This window comes from Amphiura filiformis, chromosome 19 (genome assembly GCF_039555335.1).
Source record: "Amphiura filiformis chromosome 19, Afil_fr2py, whole genome shotgun sequence".
Classification (NCBI taxonomy): Eukaryota; Metazoa; Echinodermata; class Ophiuroidea; order Amphilepidida; family Amphiuridae; genus Amphiura; species Amphiura filiformis.
In genome coordinates this window covers 49,804,764-49,830,405 of record NC_092646.1, presented here as the reverse complement: position 1 = coordinate 49,830,405, position 25,642 = coordinate 49,804,764, and the positions used below count along the sequence as shown (strand labels likewise).

Genomic DNA, 25,642 nt, shown 5'->3' with positions numbered 1-25,642 from the left:
TCCCTCTGTGGGAGATTAAGGTCATGTCTTCCATTAGGGATGTATGGATTTCAACAGGAAGAGCTCATTTTCAAAATCACCATGCCCTGTTTAGTTCTTTATTTTTCACATTTTTTACACATGCACAGTTATGTTAATAACCAGCTTTACCATCAGCCATCGGTTGAATAAAGCCATTGGTTTAATCTTTGGATACCACTCTTTCAAACTGAGGAGTCATTGCAAGAAGGCCCTAACTGCAATAGCTGCCCTATAGACATATGGCAATATCTGCATTCTATTCTGTACACATGACACCTGGCAGCTATTGCAGATAGGGTGTTTGTGCACATACCCCTCAAAACTTCAGGAAAACACAGCTTTTATTAACAGCAAAAGTTCCTATTATAGCATAATGATTTGTCTTATATGATTTCTGATCATCATACCTTCATCTGGCACATGGCTATGTGACCTTAAGTACTAAAAAATTCCAAAATTCTGTTTATTGAGGCATGTGTTTTATCAAGGGCTTGTATTCTGTAATTTGGCAGTGGAATGTTTAGCCAATACTTATGAAGCACATCAAACTTTAAGTTGGTCTGTCTCATACAAAAAATAAGCTGCTCTATTTGAAATCCACACCCCTCTGTGGAAGATTATATTGCTATTTGATTTCAGTAAAGTATAATGGTCAATCCGGCAGGTGGAAATTGTTGCACATTTCTGTTCAAATCCAGCTGTAAACTGTCAAAAATGGGATATTCAAGTTGAATTCCATACACCCTGTATGGAAGACAGTATATTAATCTCCCACATACGGAGTGTGAATTGTGACTTTCCCATATTCTCTCTTGATCTTTTTGATAACCTCATCCCCCATTTTTGTACATCAAATATGCGATTTTGATATCAGACGAAAGCTCATATTTTTCTCCATAATCAGTAAATTTTTTAAAGTTTAACGCCCGAGATATTTATCGATTAGATGCGGTGAACAAAAACGTGGTGAATTGTATTAACCACGCTTGAAGATTGAATTGTATTAATCACGCTAGAAGTGTATGTACTATCCTATGGGCATTGTTGTACACGTTTGTGCTTCTTGTATCAAAACCGCTTCAGCAATTCAACTCATTTGGAAATGTATTGTTTTAATGATAGGCTTCAATGTAAGTCAAACAACAGAACATTTAAAGCTCCCTTACAGTATTTGTAGAAATTCTGTATTGTTCGTGGAGCACCACAGCACTGCCAGACGGTACTAGCAATGTTTTTTCTTTAATAGAGAGAATATAGTATGTCTAAAACAAAAGACTAAAGAAAAAACACTTGAAAGGCCATACAAACCATAACAAAAGGAGGTCTGATATGAGGAGAGGACATATAAGTTACGCACATTTGCTGTAAAGGGAATGAAGGCACTACTACTGCCACTAGGTAGCATGTTTAACTGCTGATAATCAATAGCTGCTCTGTGTAGATATATAATGTAATATAGAACACATACTAGTAAAGTCAGTTTTGTGGTTTTAAACTAAGTGTAGGACTGTAGGAATCTAAATCTAAAACGAATGCTAGAATGTAAAAGTTCTGTCTCTTGGACATGGTCACAATTTTGGTATTAATGTTCACCAGAAGAATAGAGCACAAAAAGGCTGTAGCAAAAGGTGAACTATTTTGCAGAGTCAGTTGACCAGTGAGGCAGAGCGTTTTACATGCCAAATACTAGTTATCCTCAATACTGTGACCTTTAACCTCACGCTCCTCATACCTGTATTCTTAAGTAGTTGTTGCACATAATGTTAGCTTAGGTGTAGATAGAATTCCTGTTTTTGCACCTAGCAACAACAGGTTTTAAAAAGTAGGTAGTAAATTTTAAGTTTCCCCAACTAGAAATAACAGAATGCATCAGACTTTGACTGAGTGACCCTTGACCCCTTCACCCCATGAGATTTTGTATCCCTGGATGAGTTTGTACCTTGCTACTACTACTAGATTGTGTATTAACCTCATCCCCAGAGGGATTTCCTCTTAAAGCTGGGATTACCTTGAACTGACAAATCTTCTTGTAGTACGAGACTTGAATCGTGATGAAAATGTTAATTTTGAGAACACTTTTTTGAAAAATCTGTCATTATTAACTTATTACATTCACTGGGAGGGGGAGGGGAGGGGTGTATTTACAGGAAACCTGGAGTGAACCAGATAACAGAAAAATGATATTTGAATGTTAAAAATATTCACCTTATGCTGGGTAGGTCACCTAGCTATGCACAGTATTTTTTGTGGGATCTGAGAACACATCAGAAACACCAAATTGCATTCTGGATACGAGGAATGTCCTTCTGATGTCAAATAATTTTCATTTTGTTTTTAAGGTCACAATATAATACAAATTTTATGGCAAATTATAAAAAAATCAAAGTAAACTAGGTAGACTTTGTAAATCTAATGCTATGTACTTAAAGTGTATGTAGTTGGGATGAAAAGCCAACCATCATATGAAAATTGACCTTTTGTATTGAAAGATATTCATGAAGTTTACCAAATGACCTAAATCAAAATTATTTGATATCAGAAGGACATTCCTCGTATGCAGAATGCAATTTTGGTGTGTCTGATGTGCTCTCAGGTGACACAAAAATACTATGCAAAGGTGGGTTACAGAGCCCTTAACCTTTTGGGATTATAAGCACTAAGTTTGAAAAGAAAAAAGCTGAAAGAAGGGGAAGAAGTTTTGTGGTGTTCGGTCTCATTGTGCTGCAAGTGGGTTTTATCAGTTGAGTAAGATGAGGTAATATGCTGACGTCTCTTGTTAGCCTCTGCTGTGGATTTCATAACCAGTATGCGTCACCGCCGTCGCGTTGTTGTCTTGCGTCACCGCCTTCGCACTGTTGTCGTCGACCTTGTCTGCGACATGTCGAGTATTGTCATCAATTTCACTTGATCGGTTTTACATAATCTTTTATGTCTTAATCTAATGTGTGAGTATTATTTTTTAAGGTTTGAAAAAGAATATTAATCGGTTTATAATTAATATAATTAATATATAATATTTAAAAAAATTTAATGAAGTATAATTTTGAAAGCTAAAACTATATGTGGAGAAAATACTTGTTCCTGTTAGCTAAAATGTAATATTGTAAGCTTAAATTCCTTTGTGCTTTCATTTGTTATCACAAATATGATTGTCATAATATTTATGACATGATCACATGAACACATACTGGCCATGGTTGCTGCCATTTTGATTGTGCACAAGTTATGGTGAATTGGATGTCACATGTAAATCATGTGATCATTGCATAACATCATGTGGCGGAAATGACAAGTTACCAGATGACTGTCACATATGGAAATGTGTGAATAAATGACCAGTGCTATCACATGCACATTATAAGCAATTGCATAGTCAGTATATGACTTTCACATGTAAATCACATGACCAAAATGTTTCATAGTCATCATATGACTCACATGTGACAGTACATTGTCATCATAAAATTATGATCATGTGACCATTTCATAGTTATCATGGCTTGGGATATCATGTGAATCACTTGACCATAACATACTCATCATATAACACGCCATAACTCACATGTTAATCACATGATAGGTGTGAAGTCTTCATATGGCTTTCACATGTAAATCATATCACCATTGCATAGTTATGACTATATGTGAATCACATGATCATAATAATGTCATCACATGACTGTCACATGTGAACCACTAATATGGCTGTCACAGTCCACAGCCAAGGCAAATTGTTTTCATTATCCACAATGTATGTTTGTATGGCACCTGCATGCTGCATGTGCATGATATTATGCACACACTATATAGCATGTGCATGTTGCTTTGTTTCTTAATATGTATATAACTAATGATATTTAAATAGGACTAAAATGCTCTGCCACCTGACAAAAGGACATAATTGAGATTATTGTCAAAATGAAATTATTACAAAAATGTGCTCAATGATATATTATACAAACCAATTATAGTAAAAGCACCCGAGTTATCTAAAAATAAGAGCTCAAAGCTTGATTTTTGAGAAAGTCTAAAGTCATTTGCATAGTTTTGTCAACTATCTTAAATAACCAATGTGTACTTCAATAATGCCCTTTTGTCATGGGACGCTGTATAGGATGTATCTATACAGTAAGAATTCCATTTGAATGAACATGCAGTACACAATCGTATATCAAAGGGGAAAAAGTAGGCGGTGTGAAAATGATTATCAAACCAATCAAAAGACATGGAAATACCAATTAATCAGGAGTGAGCTGGATTCACTTCCATGTGATGCAGCTTGTGTACGCTGCGTTCAATCAAATGAAACTGTTACTGTCACATACACTAGCTTTTAGAGAAGAACTGGTCTCTCTTGTTCTGACCGACGCGCACGCCTTGTTAATGAACAACATTGGCGGGTTTTGTGTCCCCTTTGTGACCTTAATGAGTGCCGAATGCAGGGCTACTTTAAGTTATCAATTATGTGGTCAAATCCAATAGAAACTACTCCCTCGGACAGTTTCGTCTCCCTGGTCTGGAGACTTCTTCAGCAATGCGATGATCCACCGATACGCGAGGCACTATGGATCAGAAAGAGGGGGCAGGAGACGCTAAATCGCGATGAAGGTGTATATTCTCTAAATCACATATATGATCCGCTGCTAAGAACGGTGCACCCTAGGGATGAGAAGTCTTGTGGGAAAACCGGTGGATCATCGCATTACTGAAGAAGTCTCCCGACCAGGGAGACGAAACTGTCTCAGTGAGTAGTTTTCTATTGGATTTGAGAACTTTAATTTACCAATGCCAATGCAATCAGATTACAGGTTTGTTGTTATGATTGTGAGACAGTTGAATTAGCCAATCGATACAACCCCATTTCTGTGTTTATGCTGTGTACGCGCTCAAAAGGTAAACAAGATCTGTTCCTCTCTGGAAGCGTGTGCATTTTTTTTTCCAATTATATTGTCTCTAGGACCACTACTGATTAGGGAAAAAAGAAGCAGCTTAACCTAATGGGATTTTATAATCTGTTTGCGAGTGAATTTGATTTGGGGACATATTTGGTTCGTGCTTCATGAAGTGAAATTCGTAGCTAACAATCATGCAGGTGTTTGCCTGAGTATGATAATTTTTCAATCAAGCATCAAAATTGATATAATGAGGGAAGGAAGGTGCTTGGGCGTTCGTATTACCGGCAACTAAATTTTTCCTTTTGGCTTTTGGCATGTTGCAATTTCTATTTCTTTCTTGCAATTTTCAATTATCTCATGCACTGATTAAGTGTTGAATTAATCCATTGGCTCTCACTGTATGGAAGATACTGAATATATGTTTGTCTCTGAATGTATGCATGTCACGGTGGTCTATATATATATATTTATATTTATAATCATATATCAAAGTTATTTCTTACTTTGAATTTCATTATGCCATTATCATACTGTATTTTATGTGGATTTATGTAACAAAATGATACATCTGCATATCCCATATCTACATCCCCATATAACAATACAATACATATCATGTGCATGCATACACATTACCCTCCCTCTCTCAGACACCCACACCACATACCCACACCACACACACACCCCCACTTAACTTCACTCAGCAACCTGATGACCTGAAGTATCATGAGAAAATGTATGTCATACATGCATTCACCAGCAACTGGGGACTGTGTACTGGACCAGTGAATGCAGATGGTTTTTTTTCTGATTTTCTGCACTTACCTGGGGATGTTGACCCTTTTTACACAAATTATACAATAGTGAATGAACTTATTTTATATCAACAATAGAGGCTGCACTCTCTAATGCATTTTTAGGCTGTCAATTTTACATGTCAGCTGAACAGGAACGGTCCCTTGTTACTGTAATGTTCACGCTTGGAATGTAAAGTTTCATATTTTCCAGTGAGCATCTTCACACCTATACAAAAGTTTGTACACACCCCCTACACACCCCTACATGTACATGCACCCCTACATACAAGTATCACTATCAGTCATTAATTTTGTGTTCTTTATAGGTTAATGTTAAATGTTGTATACACTATATTGTCTAATTCTCATTCTCATTGTTTGAACACTGTCTCGCATTCTTGACACTATTCAATATTATTATATACCTATATATATATTTTACTCTTGATACACATTGCACATAAATTGTTTCTTCCTTGTGCATGGTAGTCAAAGAACAGGAACTTCTTTAGTTGGAAATGGAAAGCGGGGCCTTTTTGTTATTAACCAGTCTCGGAACATTCCCAAAACATTTTGTATTTTTATAATGTCAGCTGCAGTTACCTGTTCCGTTAGGCTCTCTGCATCTTCCCCTTGACCAGTGGCATACCCAGGGGGCAGGTGTTCCCCCTGTGTGAAGCCTCCCCTCCCCCTGTGGAATGCTGGCCTCCTAAGAAATCAGATTTTTAGTCCATTTTTAGTCCATTTTTGACCATTTTCATCAAAGTTCCCATCTTGAAAGTTACCTTGCCCTACCCCCTTACACTACTGCCTTTGACCACAGGCATAGGTTGCGGCTAATATTGCTGATGTAATTTTCAGTGAGAATGTATAGCATGCTTAGATTATATTGCCAATGTAATACAAGAAATATCAATTCTGTCCCCATCTTGCCTCCCAGTGGCTCATTTTGAAAAGGCGAGGCAGATGACCCATGATAAAGACCCTGTTACCAGTCAATTCTGAACAGGTTAACACCAGATTATCAGCTACACTGCCTGTCCTCTAAAAATGCCCAATTTGCATCATTATAAACTGATGTGTAGACCAGTGGCCTATATGCAGGGTAAAAGTTTTCACTGCTTTTTAGAGAAGTTAAACAACACTTTAATTGTTGGTCTTATTTCTTTAGCCAGTTTTGCGGGATACAAGTTACTGGTGTGAATATGACATAATAAAATATAGTGCATGGACTGTCAGAACCAAAACCTTTCGGAAGTGGAAAATTATTTTCACTTTCACGACGAGGGAAATGAAAGGAAAATAATTATGTGCAATGTGTGTTATCTTAATCAGTGTATATGGTCTATTCTAGTTGAAATCTATATACCCCTATGGAAGACATGACCTTAATCTCCCACACAGGGAGTGTGAATTTCAAATGAAGTTACCTCAATGGGTGACTCCATTTGAAATCTACACCCCCTGTGTGGGCGATTAAGGTCATGTCTTCCATAGGGGGTGTGTGGATTAACTGGAATAGCCTCATATTTAAGTAGTTTCTGATTAATCTTATATATTTATTGCTACTCAATCTACACACATTTATTATATGCCTGTTATTTCTATATCATGCTTGATTGTTGTTGTACTTTCTCGTCATCATATATCTATCGTGACTCTGCACTCACATAATCACCTGTCCTGCCTGCCTGGTCCTTCGCTGCTACCGGTATGCAAACAGAGCATGCCCTGGCCTCGCCGTATAGCACAGGGGTAGAGACTTCTGCTGCCTTGCCAAGACCACGGTCCAGGTAATATTGTTGGATTAAGAAGAACATGAGGGATAATAATGGTTGTTCATCAATGATTTGTATTTTGAATGGTCGTGTAGCTTATTGATGATGTGATGCAATACTGTCAAAGAGTTTAGAGACTCCGGACTCACATTGAATTGTAACCCATGGGTACAATCCGGCATTTATCAGATAAACTCTTTTAGTGCTTATCATGTATTTCGCGCGATTAATTTTTTGCACTTTGCCTATTTTGAACTGTTTCCCTTGTTTTTAAATTTGAATATATCCATGCATTGTTATTTTCGCGGTAGCAGCTTGGAATGCAAAAAGCCACAAAAATTTCCACTTTTATAGTCATGCATGACATACAGTAGGCAATCAAGCACACAATTAAATCAAAGTTTACAGGGTGCAAGGCGAAATAATCCGGAGGTCAGGCCTCGAAATGAGCCAGAATTTCTGAGGGCCTTTAAAATGGCCCCTTCAATTTCAGAGGCCCTCACACATATTTGAAGGCTTGAATAGATAATCCTCAACAAGCTATAGAATTGTATACTCCAGGCCTCAAAATTAGCCCTAATTTGAGGGTCATTCTGGCCCTTGCTCTTAAATTTATTTTGGTCTTCACAAATGGGCCCCCTCGCACCCGCCTTATTTTGAGCCCTGCCAGAGGTAAATGTTCATTATTTTGCCCTCCACAGATGACACACAAACATGGTGGATTTGAGTCTAATCTAGCTGGATGTTTTTAGTGATGTGTAAAGACAATGAAATTGGAGAGGGCAAAACTGAGCGTCTCCAGCATAAATGTATATTTTTAGAGAGAAGATACATGTATGGTGTGTCCTGAATCATAGTGAAAATGATGCAATTGCAGAAACTTCTGGCCCAAATAGAAAGACAAGTAGTCGGGCTTCAAAACTAACAAATTTCAATTTCAAATGACTTCCAAGTGATATCACTCATATTACCAATTTACCAAAGCCCTCTTAAAAGAAGTGTCTTGTTGTGAGTTTGGCATACCATGACATCATCATATAAGTCACAGGACCATGCTCCTGTCCTTGCATAATTATGTATGATTATATAAATTCATATTAACTTTGATGAAACAAATTTACAACCCTTTGGAGAGAATTCATTGTATTAGGTAAAAAAAAAGTCATATTGGAGTAACCCCAAACCCCTCAAAAAACCGCAGAACACAAAATGAAAGCACTTTTCGTAGTTTGTAAAAGTTGTTTTGTCATTTTGTGATTTATTTGACTGCGAGATAAGTATAGTGTATAATTCAATGTAGTACAGGAAGTGGAAAAGCAAGAAAAAAAAGCAAAAAAAAAAAAAAAAAAGGAAAAACAAAGAAAAAAAATTCACCAGCCTTTTTGCAATGGCCCGTTACTCCAGTACAACAATATCTTTTTTGCCTAAATGTTTCTGTTTCAAATTCATTCTGGTATGTGTGCAGTTTATGTCAAATTCCTATTTTCAATAAAACCATTTTGAAATTTTGAAATGTATAATGATACAGTAGGACATAACAATAGGTTTAGGTGCGTACGGTGTTTTATATGTCTAATAAATTGCAGTTAGGTCACTGAAAGCACAATATTTTGATCAGAATAACTGAAATACATTTTTTAGTATTTTATGAATTGTAGAAGCACATAACTAGATGTTAATGGCCTCAACTGCTAATGTGCTCTTAGCATGAAAGGAATATATCATAGGCAAAATAAAATGGCAGGTATACTTTTATATTGATATGTAACAAGCCATCCTGCGAGTATGTAAGCTTTGATCTATATAATTAATTATCTGCAGGCTGTACCTAGATTAGTTAACATTCAGATGGCAATATATTATATACTGTAAAACTACTCTATTTCACAAGGTGTTTTTTATATTTAAGCTCCCACTTGGAAGCTCTGCAAATCCTATTTTAAAGCTACATGTGCAGGTGGGAAATTCCTGTCGAGGAAGGCAGGCAATTTTGGTTGGGATTTGGCGTACCCGACCAAGATTTCACTACCCATGTAAGAGTCAGCATCCGGTTACCGATAAAATAAAAAAAATTTAAATTTTTTTTTTTTTTTGGGGGGAGTTGGAGTGTCCCTGGACCTAGAGCTAAATGCTACAATCATTCATGGTTGACCTACAAAAAAAAAATTAAAAATTGTTAGTGTTTTTAATATGCATACTGCTAATTTGTGTTATTTCGGGTACCATACCTGATTACCCGAAAAATGTGATGGGTACTGGGTATACAAAATTTGCCCGGAAATGCCTGCCTTACTGCTAGAGTATGGGAGAAATCATCCTCTGTGAGAGAAATGATCTTCTGTGAGAGCCCAGGTTTGCAAAATTAAATACGGACGGTCTAATTCAATTTAATTTCTAGATTCAAGAAATGAATCCCTCTGAAAAAGTTTGTGGTTTGTAGCTTGTGAAATAAAATCCCTGTGACACTAAGTAGTTGTACAGTATGCTCCAGTAAAGTTCTGTCAAAATATTTCATGTATGTTATACCATAAAGATTCACCTTTTTTTAGGCACAAACTAAAAGTCCCCTCCCATATCAATTTTTGTGGCAACATTCAGAGGACAGAGATCTCTATTTGTATGTGAAGTCTACCCTAAAGGCAAAGGAGCCCATGTGTGCCATTAGATGAATCTTTTATACGGTACGGTGAATGTCTTTCATAATTTCAAACTTCAAATTAAAAAAAAAAAGTAACTGTCTTTTAGAAAATTAGTATAGGTGGGGTATAACTGGGCTATTCCAGTTGAAATCCATAAACCCTGAAAGATATGACCTTAATCTCCCTCACAGTGATACCTTAAAGGGTGACTCCATTTCAAATATACACCTCCTCTGGGAAATTAAGGTTATGTCTTCCATAAGGTGTATGATTTCGACCTGAATTGCCCAATCCGGCTTTCCCTGTTCAAAAGTTTACCTTTTTGTGTTTTGGCGCTCTATTGTCAGTGATTGAATGATTGATTGCCTGCATGAATTGATGAAGGCAGGTATCAAATACATATCAGAATTAGTTGGTATCTTGACAGAACTTTATTGAATTAAATCTCAAATGTATTCATATTAAAATTGTTCTCGAATCAATAGTTAAAATGCATTGTAACAGAGAATGTAATAATCCATATAACACTGTTATGCTTGTGTATTGTATACATGTCATCATAAATCATTTCCATCATTCTATTCTAATCTAGATCATGCTCAGCCAAGTTAGCCCACCATCAACAGGGGGCGCTTTCCATAAGCGCACCAAAGCAGAGCTCGCTGGTTGAATCCGCAGCAGAAAAAGGGGGTGACGGGGACAGTAAGGGTGCATCTGAGCTATACACAAAACACCTTGGGGATTCCCCATCCACTCAATATGAGAGTCGCCTGAGGGCGTCTTCTCTCGATAGCAGTGTTTATCGTTCGCAATTTCGTTGGGTACCTCAGAAAAATTTGGGCAGAGAACGGACTTTGAGTGAGACGATTTACGAAAGCAAACCTTATCAAGTTAGTCCAAAATCAGGTGTAAACGGGACTGAGGTAGTGCAAGAAAGAGGTGAACAGAAGTTAGTCATTCCGCGCGAAAGTGGTGATGTTGACGTGGAACAGTCTTCCACTCCCGATGTGCCCCCTCCTCTTGCACCTCCCCCTCCATTAGTAAATACACCTCCCATGAGTGCCCCACCTCCACCGCTGCGGTGGCGCTCTGCTTCACTGGACAGTCGAGTTGTAAGGTCTCGTGTGCGCTTGTCTGCAAAAGAGCTCACTCTCTCCGAATCGGAGACGGAAACAGCGAAGAAGTCCAGAGAGGATTTGAGCGTCGCTCAATCAGTCAGAGATCAAAATGGTGCTAAAAAAGATTTGCCTTCATTCCCACCTATTGCCCCACCACCAGGTATTGAGGACATCAGAGCTAGATCGGCCTCACTTGACTACAAGATCTTCAGTAGGGGTAAGATCACTTAGAGGAAGAGCATGATGCATTCTGTGCTTTTTGCCCTTTTGTAGAAAAGCTTGAAACGTTTTGCAATTTCCATGATTATGACTTCAGAACCATACACCAAAATGCTAAAATTGAAAAAGGTATGAGAAATGGAACATGTTTGTTGAATAAGTTTAGTGTCTTTTGGTGAGGCTCTGAAAACATAAGTTATTGAGGTTCCCCCAATATTTTGTAAGCTATAGATTTAGAAAAAAAACCACAAAGAATGTGTTGTGAAGTATGTGAAGATTGAGAAGTGTGTTTTTGAGAGCGAGATATTTGACTGTGTAAATGCGTAATTGGTTCAGAAATTGTACACAATTGTAATGATTTTCATCATGTTTTGTTTGTTACAATTGCAATGTTTTCTCCAGTAATGCTTTCTCTGTTGATCCCAGGTAGGAACTGAACCCTTAGCACTGTAAATTAAAACAAACTATTCCAGTTGAGTTCCATACAACCCCTATGGAAGATATGACCATAATATCCCACATACGGTGTATAAATTTCAAATGGAATCACCCATCCAGGTAACCCCATTTGAAATTCACACTCCCTGTGAGAGAGATTAAGGGCATGTCTTCCATAGGGGTGTATGGATTTCAACTGGAATAATAATGCTGTTTGAAATGTTATAGTAATCAATTCAGTGATACAGTGTGTTGCTTTGTCGGTTATTATACGCATAATATTTTGACATCGTAATTCTCACATTTTTTGTAAGAGACTTTTTGTCATATTTTTTTCACCTGTAAAGGCCAGTGTACTGGCCGACATTTTTCCTGGGCAATTTTGCATTGCGACAGACATTTTGTTTTTGGTTTTCTGCAGCAATTTTCAGGTGATCGTAGTTAACTTCTGTTTTTCCTGCTCAAAATGTGGCTTTGTTCAGCTTATCAACGTCTTCTACATGGAAGACGCTGCGTACAATTGTTGCCACTCCATTTGTTGCCACGGAAATACAAAATCAGTCCTGAAAATAATATAAAAAATTGAAACTTGATTGTTAAACTATATGTTTCTGTATGTCTTCTTCAAATACACGAGAATGAAATTGAATTGACAAATATATATACAGTAAGGTGTAGCTTGTTTCTGTGCTTACAAATATTTATATGCAAATGTGTATTGGTTTTTTCCTAAAACAGAAAGAAATAGTGAGTTGGGTCAACATTTAAGACCAAGTATCCCTCCTAGGCCTGGTGCTCAAAAGGTGAGTGAGTTATCTTATCTATTAGTAATTAGGTCAGGGATTCCCAACCATGAGTCATGACCCCAAATGTTGTTGCTAGCTGAAAACTTGGGGGTATGAATCTACACAGGATATTTTGGACATATGACACATGCTGGGCCCGCAGCCAGGATGCTTTTGCGATGGGACCGAGCCGCCCCGAGCTAGGCATAAACATGTGGTGTGCACACGCCTGGACGATGCATGCATGGCATGACATATAGTGAACTTTCTTTGTTAAGGGGGTACTACACCCCTCGTTAAATTTGTGTCTATTTTTGCATTTTTCTCAAAAACTAAAAACAGTGGTAACAAAAGTTACGTATATTATAGGGGCAAGGAATCAATTACTACACTGGAATTTCAGTGACCCAAGACAAGCGGTTTGTTATTTATGATAAGAAATAAGGTACCGCTAAGATGTACCTCGTTTCCTATCATATATACTGAACAGCTTGTCTTGAGTCACTGAAATTGCAGTGTAGTAATTGGATTCTTGCCCCAATAATATACATAACTTTTGTTACCAGTGTGTTATTATTTTTGAGAAAATGCAAAAATAGTCACAAATTTACCACAGGTGTAGTACCCCTTAATGGAATTTACACTCGCTAACCCGTAATTACTGACTCAACCGTTTACATTACAGACGTACCCTACCCAAACAAGTAAAAGTTCCTCAGTGCAATCATCATCAAGATCGTCATCCGTCAGCGACAGCAGCAGCCATTCCTCCTCAGCTGAAGATGACGACGATGAACATAACCACACAACAGATTTTGCCGACTTTAGTAAATTTGAATCGATGACGGCGGATTCACCAACTCCAGAAAGTAGTCAGAACAGGGTTGCTGGTGCACAATATACACCGGTAAGTTTGTGTGTGTGTTGGGGGATGTGAATAGATTGGGGGTATGTTTGGTTGCAGTGCTAGCCACCCTTCTGCCTTTTATGGAGAGAAGGACCTCACATCGCATCTAGAACATATTAACAGGAAATTGCACTGCAAACATAACATACATAGGCAGATAAGCTAGAGAAAAACTTGAGAATTACCTGCGGACTTGAACCTCAGACCTACGGATAGTCCATTCGATGCTCTAACCACTGAGCTTAGTAAATTACATGTATAATTATACAGCAGAACTTAGATCAGAGTTCTAAAACAAGGCAATAGCAACACATATTTGAACTCTTTGGAGCTCCCATTAGACTAGTTATCTTATTTCAAATATCTAGCTACCGCCCTGCTTGGTGTGTGCTTGTTTTTTAACTAATGCCCTGCTTGGTGGTGGTTTATTTGTTTGTATTGATTGCTTATTGTTTTTTGATTGTTGAAATGGTCATTTTCAGCAGAAATGTGAGGATTGCAGAATTTCTCAAAACCTTAATTCATTCATACTTTGTTTGGCTTATAATTGGCGAAAATTAATTGTTTTTTTGTCATTTTTGCACATTATTGAAGTCCCAACTTAAACTTGTTTTAATTCACATTAGTAGCATGTGCCCGTCATGCATAACACAATGTTCAAGGTATGTAGGTCTTGATTTCTTTGCCAATTATAAGTTGATCAAAGTACAGATCTAGAGCAATGTCATAAATAAAACTTGCTCTTGAAAAGCAGAAAGACAAAAACAAAGTGAATAAATAATAAATAAATGAAAAATTGCCTTTGTGTCATCCATCAAAGCCGGTACTTTATTAATTTCTCATGTCAGCAAACTTAAATACGAGTATAATAATTACCGTACTGACGCGAGTATAGTCCCACCTTCGAGTAAAGTCCCACCCCCAAATTTTCGAAAAATTTCAGAAATTATATGTTTTGTATTTTTAATATGAAAATTGATACTTGGTATTCATGTCATAATCTATTAATGATTTCAAAATGCATTCAAATTCAATGCATTTTGAAATCATTAATAGACTATGACATGAATACAAATTATTATTATTTTTTTTTTAGGTCAACCATGAATGATCCTAGCATTTAGGTCTAGGGACACTACAAAACCAATAAATTGAGTATAGTCCCACCCCCAATTTTGAAAAATGTTCACCCAAAAGCGAGGTGGGACTATATACTCGCGTCAGTCTGATATATAATATTGGATGGCTTTATTTGGATTGTATGAGAATATACTGCGCGCGCCATGAATGATATTCAACGAGCGGTAACCGAAATAAAGCCATCCAATATTATTATTGTTATATAATATGAAGCTTTTTCTATGTGTTTTGATTACCAAAGCAACAAACTAAACATGCTGGTGCCATTTGGAATAAGTGTAATCATTTTCATCATGTTTGCCGGCGGTACAAAACAACAAACTGCGTAACTCAATCAATTAGGCCTGCTTTGGTCTATCCACACGCGAGGTTTGCTGCGCAACACCTACGAGTTGCGAGCGGCAACGCAAAATGTGCGCGCCCGTTCAGTATCAAAATATCTTGCACGGTGTTACCGTGTAGTATTAAAAATTTGTGGTATAGCTAAAAGCTTCGTAATATATAATAATAATAGATATTGTTAATACAATGTTTGACTAATAACAAAAATCCTGTAACACTAAACCCTGCTTATAATTACCTTGTGTTAATATCTGTGTCTTGAACCCAATCTTGCATTTGTTTTCTCACACGCAAAACCCTATTGAATCATTGGGCTATTCTATTTGAATCCATAAACCCCTATGGAAGACATGACCTTAATCTTCCACACAGGGAGTGTGAATTTCAAATACGGTTACCTGAATGGGCCTCTCCACTTGAAATCTACATCCCCTGTGTGAGAGAAGAAAGGCCATATCATACTAGTAGTCATACCATGCGATTGGAAAACCATTAGTGATCAAACACTGGTAGCGTTTACACAGTGATCAAACACTGGTAGCGTTTACACACTCAATACCAGCGTCCAGTTGTGGGTAGAGACATAGCGACCAAGTTGATTTTAACTCAACTGCATACCGCTATCGGTTAGATATCAGCAAACACCTTTCCGATAAGCAACGTCACATAAGCGCTACGTTCCAAGTGATTGCTCAGTATGATATGGCTTTAAGGTCATGTCTTCCATAGTGGATGTATAGATTTGAACTGGTATAGCCCTGTTGTATATATAAGAACTCTGTTGCTGCAGTGATTTGTTTGAAGTTGATTTAGTGTGTCTACTAATTTTCTTCTAACCTGCTAGGTTGATAGTACTCCCAGATTATCACCTCCTCCTCCGCCGCCTCCTAGACAACAAACATTAGAAGACTCATGTACAGATAGATCATATGATAAGGTAAGCTATGAGTCATAACAAACACCTTGCTGTCAGTCCCTAGGTAATATAATACTCCATCAACTCCTAGACAACAAACATTAGAAGATTCATTTACAGATAGATCATATGATAAGGTAAGATGAGCTATAACAAACACATTGCTGTCAGTCCCTGAATGAAACATAATACTTCTTTTCTGCCATGCCCTAGACAACAAACATTAAAAACTCATCTACAGATAGATCATATTGTAAGGTAAGATATGAGCCATTATAACAAACACCTTGCCGTCAGTCCCTATGTACTAATCTCTCTCCGCCATCTGCACTTTAATCTGTACCTCGTAGCAGGCTCATAGCATGTCTCTTGTCAGTGTCAGTTCCGGCAATATTTCCTCCCATGTTGCTACTCATCTTCACCTGCCAGGTCAGGGGTCTTGTTGATCAGATTTGGCCTGCTGACCAATTACAGTTGACCCTTGAACCGCTTTGAAAAGTGCATTAAATAAGGTGTATTTGGCCTCGAGCACATATATTTGAAACAATTTTGGCCCTCTGTGGCCCAGGAGAAAATATGATTGAGAACGATCAGCTTGTAGCACCACCTATGTTCATCTGGTGAACCCAGGTGAAATGTATAGAAAATACCCATGAGATTTGGTGGCGCTGGAATATGAATGATTGATTATGTTGTCGCATTTTATACCATTTATTGAATATAACGTTGCAGCTATCAATCAAGTTGGTCTGTCCCATTATGCATGGTTGGTTTGGGTGAAGCTTCCTAGCCATGGAATTTAAATTTGCATAAGATCACTAAATGGTGGTCCATCTGCTACCATCTGGACGCAGCAGTGCGATCACAATACCCTCTCTCATATTTATACCAATTTTTCACCCAGATGTGGCAGTGACGGCACCGCTGTTTCACACTCTCATCTATACGGAGTCTCCAAGCATTTGTGTATGTACGCCAGCGTTTTGAGCGAACGCTAGTGATGTGAAGCTACGGCCCATGAAATGCCCACTTTGCCTAAGCTGTCTATCAGCATGACACTGTAATTATAATTCGTAACTATATAGTATAATGTGTTTTATTGCAGTCGTCATTTCTTGCCAGCAAAGAACGTCACAAATCAGGCGATGAGTTGGAGGCGGGAATCAAACGAGAGTACTTTGCTCACGAGAGAATACGGCATGCCTCGGCACCAGACCCAGTATCAAGTACACAGTAAGTCGAAAAATAGATCTATTTTATGAGCTAATTGTACATACATGATAAAACTTAGATGACCCTGCTACATTAGTTTTACAGAACTGTTTCGTAAGGGCCATAGCCCTCACTCTTCAGAAACTTTGTGCAGAATTGTACATAGTTAAGTTTTCTTTTTTTAAAAAGAGAAAACTTTTCTGTGTTTACTGTCACTTAGAAATGGAGAGAGAAATGCTATGCACCTCAACCATGTTGGGCAATAGAGGGAAATATAGATATTTGCTGGGATATGTGCAGATCACACATAAAAGAGGAATGACCTTATAACCCACATGAAGCTCTGTTACGAACATTACTGGTTCTGTAGTTGTTCAATGCATAATACTTGCAGGAAGCTTTGGCAAGCTGCCAAAGTGTATTTCTAGTGATAATAAGACTGCCAGTGTTGTCTGTAAATTTATTCCAAAACCCTCAGTTGACAAGTTGCTTTGCTGTCATCACCAAGAGGAGTGTGCAAAATCTTTGAAAAGCAGTCATAATGGGCAGATTTCAAAAAGTTGTTTTAGTGTTTCTGGTGGTGTTTCTGTTGCGTTTTGTTAGACATTGTAAACCATTCTCAAAATGGATATTCTGAAGTACCACTGTCTGAAATGAAATGAACTCGGAAGTGCCACTATACCAATGCGAGCAAGCGCAGTGTGTGTAGACGCCCATATTAAGGAAGACCCCTGGTGGTGTAGGGGGCAGAGCCCCCAGACGCTTTTGGATTTTAACTTTATGGAAAGCCCTGGGAGGGGCTCTCTGGGCATGTTTTGTACAAGTTTTGAAATTTAAAGAGTCATAATTATACTTGTGTCCCCGATAAATCATAACATTACAGGTATTTTATTGGTTGCAGAGAGAATTAAATTGTATTAAAACTTTTGTTTTTTATTAATTTTTTAAAAGGAGGGTGCACGCCGCTAGGAACCCAGCCGTGCACGGTCCACAAGTGGCGTGCGCCGCTATTTGAGAATGCTTGTTGTAAACATATCTATCATCCTAATTTTCATTACCTAACTATTTTGTTTCGTTTTACATCTTTTTCTGCCAAACCAGAGAAGCAGACTACGATAGAAAATCAATACAAGCGGCCATCAGACGAGCGAAAGAAGAAAACACAAAACTATCACGGCTCAACAGCGAATTACAACAAGAGCTCAAACAAATGATGGAAGACAGAATCCAATTAGAAACACAACTAGAACGACTAAGGCCTTTCTCATCAACAAGCTAGGGGGCGCTTTGTAGCACACAGGGATTCGGGTACTGAACTTTATTGGGTAATGTAACGCATCGCAATGGATGGACGGCGTTCTCGTCTGTATTATTGTTATCATATTGCTATATACCGCATGCATCTAGATGGATAAAGCCTAGCCATAGATACGCTGGTTGACTGCTGCAAGTGCCTACTGACTAGGGGTATAGGTATGGGCTGCTGTTTCAAAATGGTGCTGTTTTACGTCCTTTCTATCACGAAAGCGCACCTTGGTTTGTATAGTCGCCGGTTGGGTCACATGATTCTCTAAGTTTGGAAAACTTATGTATTGGATGATTATAGCAATAGTGCCGGTGTTTCAATGCATTTGTTTAAAAGTTGGTGATTTTTGTGTGTGAAATTTGTTCACTCTAAGTCGATTTTGGACTATTCTGCTTGTTTTTAAATTTGCAATTTTGAGTTTTCTTACATAGATAGATCTATTCATAAATATCATATTGGCGCATTTTTATTTTCATGATATATGTGTTGAGCTTGAAAAGCATGAAAATGAAAGTTCCGCACAAAGAAATCCACTTTTCCAGTACTTGACATTGCGGAAAATCCGCAGACCAGACCCATGCAAGATGTATGAACCAGGGTAAAAAAAATCTACTTATTCAAAGAAATCAAATCCAAAGAGTACCAACTGCACCATGTTTTTGTATCACTCATGGAGGGCAAAACATGCCGTGTTGCTACTCTTTGGGTTTAATGTCTGTGACCTTCTATTAGGCACCTGGTATCAGTAGCCCATACCAGAGAAGATATCTTGCACTTCCCACAATGCATTTCTTCAATTTCAATTTTTTTTCACTGATTTGCCATCTAGCGCAAAATCGGTCGATAGTGACAAAAAGTACCTCAATGAACAGAGCACAGGTTGCAAAAGGTTTTTATTTCTTGGTTATTGACCCATGTTTAGCCTGTCCATTTTCAACATGAAAACAAAGGGAACCTGTACAAAGTAATATCAGGTATAATGAGATGATGTATTATGTTGCAAAGGGTTCTGGGAAGGGTAAAATATCTTCTCGGAGCCTATACTAACACATTTAGTCAGTGGCAGTGTGGATAGAGGCACATATAACCAGCATTAACCATTATAGAGAGACAACCTTCACTGCCAGTGTTTTTCATGCTACTGAGGGCTGCATGCAGAACCTGCAAACCTATACCCACAATGCAACAACATTACCCACAATGCAATGGCATTACCTACAATGCAAGGGCATTACCCAAAATACATGGCCTACATCCAATCGAGGCATGATAGAACAATGCGCTATGCCAGTTGAAATATATACATCCCGTAAGGAAGATATGACTATAATCTTTCACACAGTGAGTATGAATTTCCAATGGGGTTACCCGAATGGGTGACTACATTTGAAATCTACACCCCTTATGTGGAAGGTTAAAGTCATATCTTCCATAGGGGAATATGGATTTTAACTGGAATAGCCCAGTAAGCTTGTTTGTTGCTGATATTCAAGGGGTGCTAGCTAAGCCTTTTAAAAATATGTGTAATGGAATTTCCTGAAATCAATAAGTTTGATTGCGTTGTAGATCATGTGGCAAAAAATAAAGTATATAATATTATTATTAATAATTATTATTATCATTACAATTTTGATGTCATAAAATTGTTGGTATTTTTTTCACAAGCGGTTAAATTAAATATCGACCAGTGCATAGATAAGGGTCCGATTTTTGCGTGATCAATATTGCATTTTTTTTATCTTCAATACACCTTTCAAAAAAGTCTGAAGTAAGCTTAATAACAGCTGAAAATCATGGATATTGGATAATTTGTCTCACTTTTGGGTTGTTATTTAAAAAACTAAATAAATCATACATTTAAAATACCGATACCAAACATTTGCATCAAAATCTACAACAGGCAGTTTCATCCCGTTTTTACAAATCATGACAATACGCTGTATAATGGCCGTGGCCATTTTGAAGTTCACATGGGAATTGAACCAAAAAGTCAGTCAAAATTTGTAAATGAACGAGCGAGAAGTGAGATGAATATCACATTTTTTTAGCCTATTTTGAAGCTTATCACAGTTTGTGCATTTTTTTTAGAAAATACTGGTGTGTTTTGTGCTGTCATAAATCGCGCAAATGTCTGACCCTAAATGCATAGTACTGCAAAGTGGGATATTTTTGCTGGGTTATTTTTTTGCGATTTTATCAAAGTCCGGACAGTTTAGTGGGTGTTTAATTCGCAATTCCAGTTATATTCACATTTAGTACTATGTGTAATAAATATTTTTGCGGGGTTAAAAATTCACGGCTGCCGGGGTTAAAAATTCACGGCTGCCTGTTCGACCACGAAAATTAAACCCATGCGAAAATTTGTCACTATACCGTATCAAGACGAGAAAACAAAACAATGTACTCATATAGAACAATATCTCAAATTCAAAAACAAATTTAATCTAAGAAACTGATTGAAATATATTTAAAAAAAATTACGTAAAAATATGGTGAAAGGTTCACTACTATAACATGTACGACCATAATTATTATGTATTTGGATTTTTTTCACCGCAATATATCGCTTTGGCACAACTATGTTCCCAGCTTAAACCTCCTCTTGAAAGGTAGATATTATAATCAGCTATTCCAGGTGAAATCCATGCCCCTCTGAAAGACAATACCTGAATTTCCTACACAGGGAGTGTGATTATTTTAAATGGGGTTACCAGAATGGGTGGTTCCATTTGGAATCTACACCCCCTGTGTGGGAAATTAAGGTTGCATCTTGTACAGAGGGTGTATGGATTTCAACTAGAGTAGCCCAGTGGTGCAAAATTCAGCAGAAAATCTTGTCTCCCCATGGTGGTTTGCAAGAAATTTACTTTAACTCATAATCGGGAGGCAACTGTAGGTCATGGGTTCCAATCCCTGCAGCATCAACATGTTGTGCACCTGGGCAAGGCTCTTCACCTATATTGCTTCTCCCTGCCTAGGTGTACAAATGGGTATCAGCTTTTATATTCAATGCCAGGAAGGTAACATTGGCTCGCTGTAGATGAGGTGTATTGATCCAATCGCAGCAACATTACTTGGCAGCGGAGTCTGGCCCAATCACTTTTGAGATGGGCATCTAGCAGGCCTTGCCGTCTAGATTTTAAAGGCGAGCGGTTAATCACTCGCTAGCATGATTCTAGGCGAATGGTCGAATTTTCACAAATATCACTTATTTGGGTATAATCAGGTAGAGCTTTGGTTAAAGAACGGTATCTATGTTGAAATGCGCGCGAAGCACGCTAAAAATCTTGACATTTTACGCTTGTAGGGGGCACAGACTCGATTAAATACTGAAATGGCTGATTTTGGGAGATTCGCAGCGAGTGATATGTAGTGTCTATGGCGAGTGGAAAATCGCTCACTAGAAATAGAGATTGGGCGAGCGGTGGCGAGCGAGAGCGATCGCTCGCCTCAAACGGCAAGGCCTGCATCTAGCCTGTGAACACAGGTTTGTCCTCCTTTTATAAAGACTGAATCATTGTAATGGGATGACAAGATTATCTGTTGTGGGTGCAAAATTAAGAGAGAGAACTAATTTAAGTGCAGGGCTCAAATAAAGTTATAAGTGTCAGTAACTGTGCTCATAATTATGTGGTGTTGGAATATGTGTTTACATTGCAAATCTTTGTTGAATCAACTAATCCCATAAGGCTGTTCCATTTTAAATCCACACTCCCCCGTGGAAGATTACAGTGCTGGTGGGTGTATGGATTTCAACTGGAATAGCCCAATGCAGGTGTCAAATATGGGTATCTATCACAGCAGCTGAAAGGAGTATCCCATCATGCATTGCAGTATATCAGCTTGCTCCATAGCAAATGTATACAAAATATAAACAAGAGCCGCTTAGATATTGAGAGCTATTGATAGATTCACAATACTCTATGGGTGATATTTTTTCAAACAAAAGTTTAAGCTTCCCTGATTTAAGAGAGTAATTGAAAGTTGAAGTGTGGGATTTTGTCTACATTTTCTATGGCACAATCAGTTCTATAATGGTACCGCAAACCATAATGGGATACTCCCTTCAGCTGCTGTGGGTATCTCTATACAGCTAATTCAACATTTAAGCATAGGATGTTTTTCTTTGTTTACAAATTCTGCCATGAAAAGTAAGTTTTCTCTGGTTAGAAAAAAAAGTGGACACAAAAATCTGGATATTTTGGTTGCCAAGTGGAAATCTTGCAAAAATGTTGCAGAGGTCCCGACTCAAGCCTAATGCATGATGATTGACTAGTCTACCATGAATGTATGCAAGGGAAGGGGTGTATGTGCACTGAAGAATATTTGAAAAATGTACATGATTTAATACTGCGACCACTTTACAACTGTGTCACTTATTAAAACACCAGATTCCAGTTGCCGCACCAAGAGTTACACTGCTGCCTACCTCGGGGTTCACCAGCCATGAAAGTTGTCAGCGTTTCCGTTGATTTCAGCATTTTTCAGCCTATTGTTGAGTCAAATTCACAGAAAATGGTAAAAAAAAAAAGGTTTTCAGTGTTTTTTTTCCAAGACCAGTTTCCATGCCTGGTACACACAACGAAAGCATGTGTACAGTACACACAGTGATTGGTATGACACTGGCACTACAGAGTAGCCACAAAGTAGATGGGCAGCAGTGTACTGCTGGGGTTGGCAGCAATACCTGGTAGTCACAGAGGAAGATGTTCATGTATGTTCTACCCGATCTTTGTAATGTTTGTATCAATAACTAAAGTAAATTGATTTTATTTATAGGAAAATGGTTATATATTTTATTCTACCCTTCTTTCTGTCGTATTACTACTTGACATTTCAGTAACAGGCTATTCCATTTAAAATCCACACTCACCCTGTGCAAGATTTTGGAAATATCTGCCACAAGGGGAGTATGAATTTCAAATGGAATGAGCGCATTAGGCAACTCCATTTGAATTTCATACACCCTCTGAGAAAGATTCAACTTGAATCTTCCCTGAGGAGAGTGAGTTTCAAATGGAGCTGCTATGTGTTCATTCCATTTGAAATTATACTCCCCTGTGGAAGATATTTCCAAAATCTTCCACAGGGTAGTGTGGATTTTAAATGGAATAGCCCAATTGTAATTTTCAAAACCTACCTGCTCATATAATATGTAAGGCGTATCCTTGGTGTAAGATATGAATTCATGAGTTGGACTAGTGTAAAGTAGGCACCGGAGTTTCGCGCAAAAAATCACGATTTTGGGGGTCCATCGCGATTTTGGTGGTCCATCGTGAATTTTGAGAATTTTGCCAAACACACTACTTTTCAATGTAAATTCACCAATATTCCATTTGATGCAGGCCCAGTGCCTGTTTACGTGAGTCCAGACCAGCACAATATCCTCCCCGGAAGCCCTTCCGTGATATGCAAATGTCCGATTTTTTCCATGACGTGTTACCATGTGTGGTAGTTAATTCTTTACATCGATGAGTGACGTCATTAATCATATGCATAATTGATTGAGCGAAGAAGGGTAGGATATAAGTCACAGAGCGCACGCGAGATACGAATCAGTTCATGACAAAAACAATATTTGGACGCCAAAAAAGTACAGTTATGCATTAAAATGTTTATTGTACAGTACAGTAGTAGCTTTTCACATAAAATTTGCATTCTTCACATAATGTATCAACTTCATGGAGAGAAAAACATTGGACTAGCACGTGTGAAATAGGTGCAGAATTCGGCATACTTGATTTACTTCGAATTGCGTGTGACTTCATCAATGGATACAAAAGTGGTGGAAAACGATTTTCGCTTTTTGACTTGAATTTTCGCGCATTTTTGCGCTTTATAAAAAAACGGCCGCGCATTTTGCCGTTTTAAATCGCGCGAAACTCCGGTGCCTAGTGTAAAGACTCCATTGTGGAATTAAGCAGCTTACAGAATAAAGCTGTGAAATCCTTCAAGAAAACATTTCTGTGCTAGGCTAATTAGGCTATTCCATTTAAAATCCACACTACCCTTGTGGAAGATTTTGGAAATATCTTCCAGAGGGAGTATGAATTTCAAATGGAAGTAGCACATTAGGTAGCTCCATTTGAAACTCACCCTCCCTCTGTGGAAGATTCAGGTTGAATATTTCTCATAGGGGGTATGAAATTCAATGTGTTAATGTGCTACTTCCATTTGAAATTGATACTCCCCCTGTGGAAGATATTTCCAAAATCTGCCACACAGATAGTGTTGAATTTAATTGGAATAGCCCATTCCATGCTCTTTTACACAAAGGATAAACCGAGACTTCAGTTCAGTAACTTACAAAATGTCTGTGAACTTTGCACCTATTGTGTTATTTGTTAAATTTAACCTCATCTCCAAAGAATACAGAGCGAAATTCCTCAATACAGAGATTGGTTATATGTGCCACCAGAGAGAATATTATTGTGTTTGATATAGTCTTTGAATATCCCAGACTTCCATCACTCCTTCATAGGGCTATTCCATTTAAAATTCACACTACATCTGTGAAAGATTTAGCTAAAGTGTTCCACAGAGGGAGTATTGAATTGAGTTTTGAATATAATAGACCATTGGGTAATTTCCATTTGAAATACTCGCTCCAGTTGTGGAAGATGTGGGTAAAGCCATAATACAGGGGGAGTATGGGTTTCAAACTGATTAACCCTGACCAGTTACATTTGAAAAACATACTCCACCTGTGGAAGATATTTCCAAAATCTTCCACAGGGGTAGTGTGAATTTCAAGTGGAAGAGCCCAGTGAGAGGTTGCAATTTATTACGTTAATACATGCTTTTATGCGTACACAGGTAAATTGGGTTAAAAGCATTATGAGAAATGTTTTTAACACTAGTCTCCACATGCATAAAAGACAGCCAGTGAAAAAAAATCACTGATCATTCAAGATTTGAACCTGGGACCTTTGGATCACCTAAGCAGTCACAGTAGAGTGATATGAATTAATTGAACTGGATTGGGCTATTCCATTTGAAATCCACACTACCCCTGTGGAAGATTTTGGAAATATCTTCCACAGGGGGAGTGTGAATTTCAAATGGAATTAGCATATTAACCAATTCTTTTGAAACTCACCCTCATCTGTGGAAGATTTAGGTTGAATCT

General features: G+C 37.9%; 1 protein-coding gene across 6 annotated transcripts in view; it reads left to right on the top strand.

Moving 5' to 3' along the window:
• LOC140141429 (ralBP1-associated Eps domain-containing protein 1-like) overlaps window positions 1-23,503 on the top strand; it is a 91,632-nt gene extending 68,129 nt beyond the window's left edge. For 4 of the 6 annotated variants that reach the window (XM_072163281.1, XM_072163280.1, XM_072163283.1 and 1 more), the window contains 7 exons: window positions 7,437-7,506; window positions 10,723-11,465; window positions 12,644-12,708; window positions 13,376-13,597; window positions 15,924-16,016; window positions 17,101-17,228; window positions 18,309-23,503. In XM_072163281.1, the coding sequence (XP_072019382.1) occupies window positions 7,437-7,506; window positions 10,723-11,465; window positions 12,644-12,708; window positions 13,376-13,597; window positions 15,924-16,016; window positions 17,101-17,228; window positions 18,309-18,486 (1,499 nt within the window). In that variant the 3' untranslated portion in view covers window positions 18,487-23,503. The remainder of the gene's footprint in view (window positions 1-7,436; window positions 7,507-10,722; window positions 11,466-12,643; window positions 12,709-13,375; window positions 13,598-15,923; window positions 16,017-17,100; window positions 17,229-18,308) is intronic. The other 2 variants (XM_072163282.1, XM_072163284.1) reach the window with 2 other exon arrangements.
• Window positions 23,504-25,642: the final 2,139 nt, after the last annotated feature.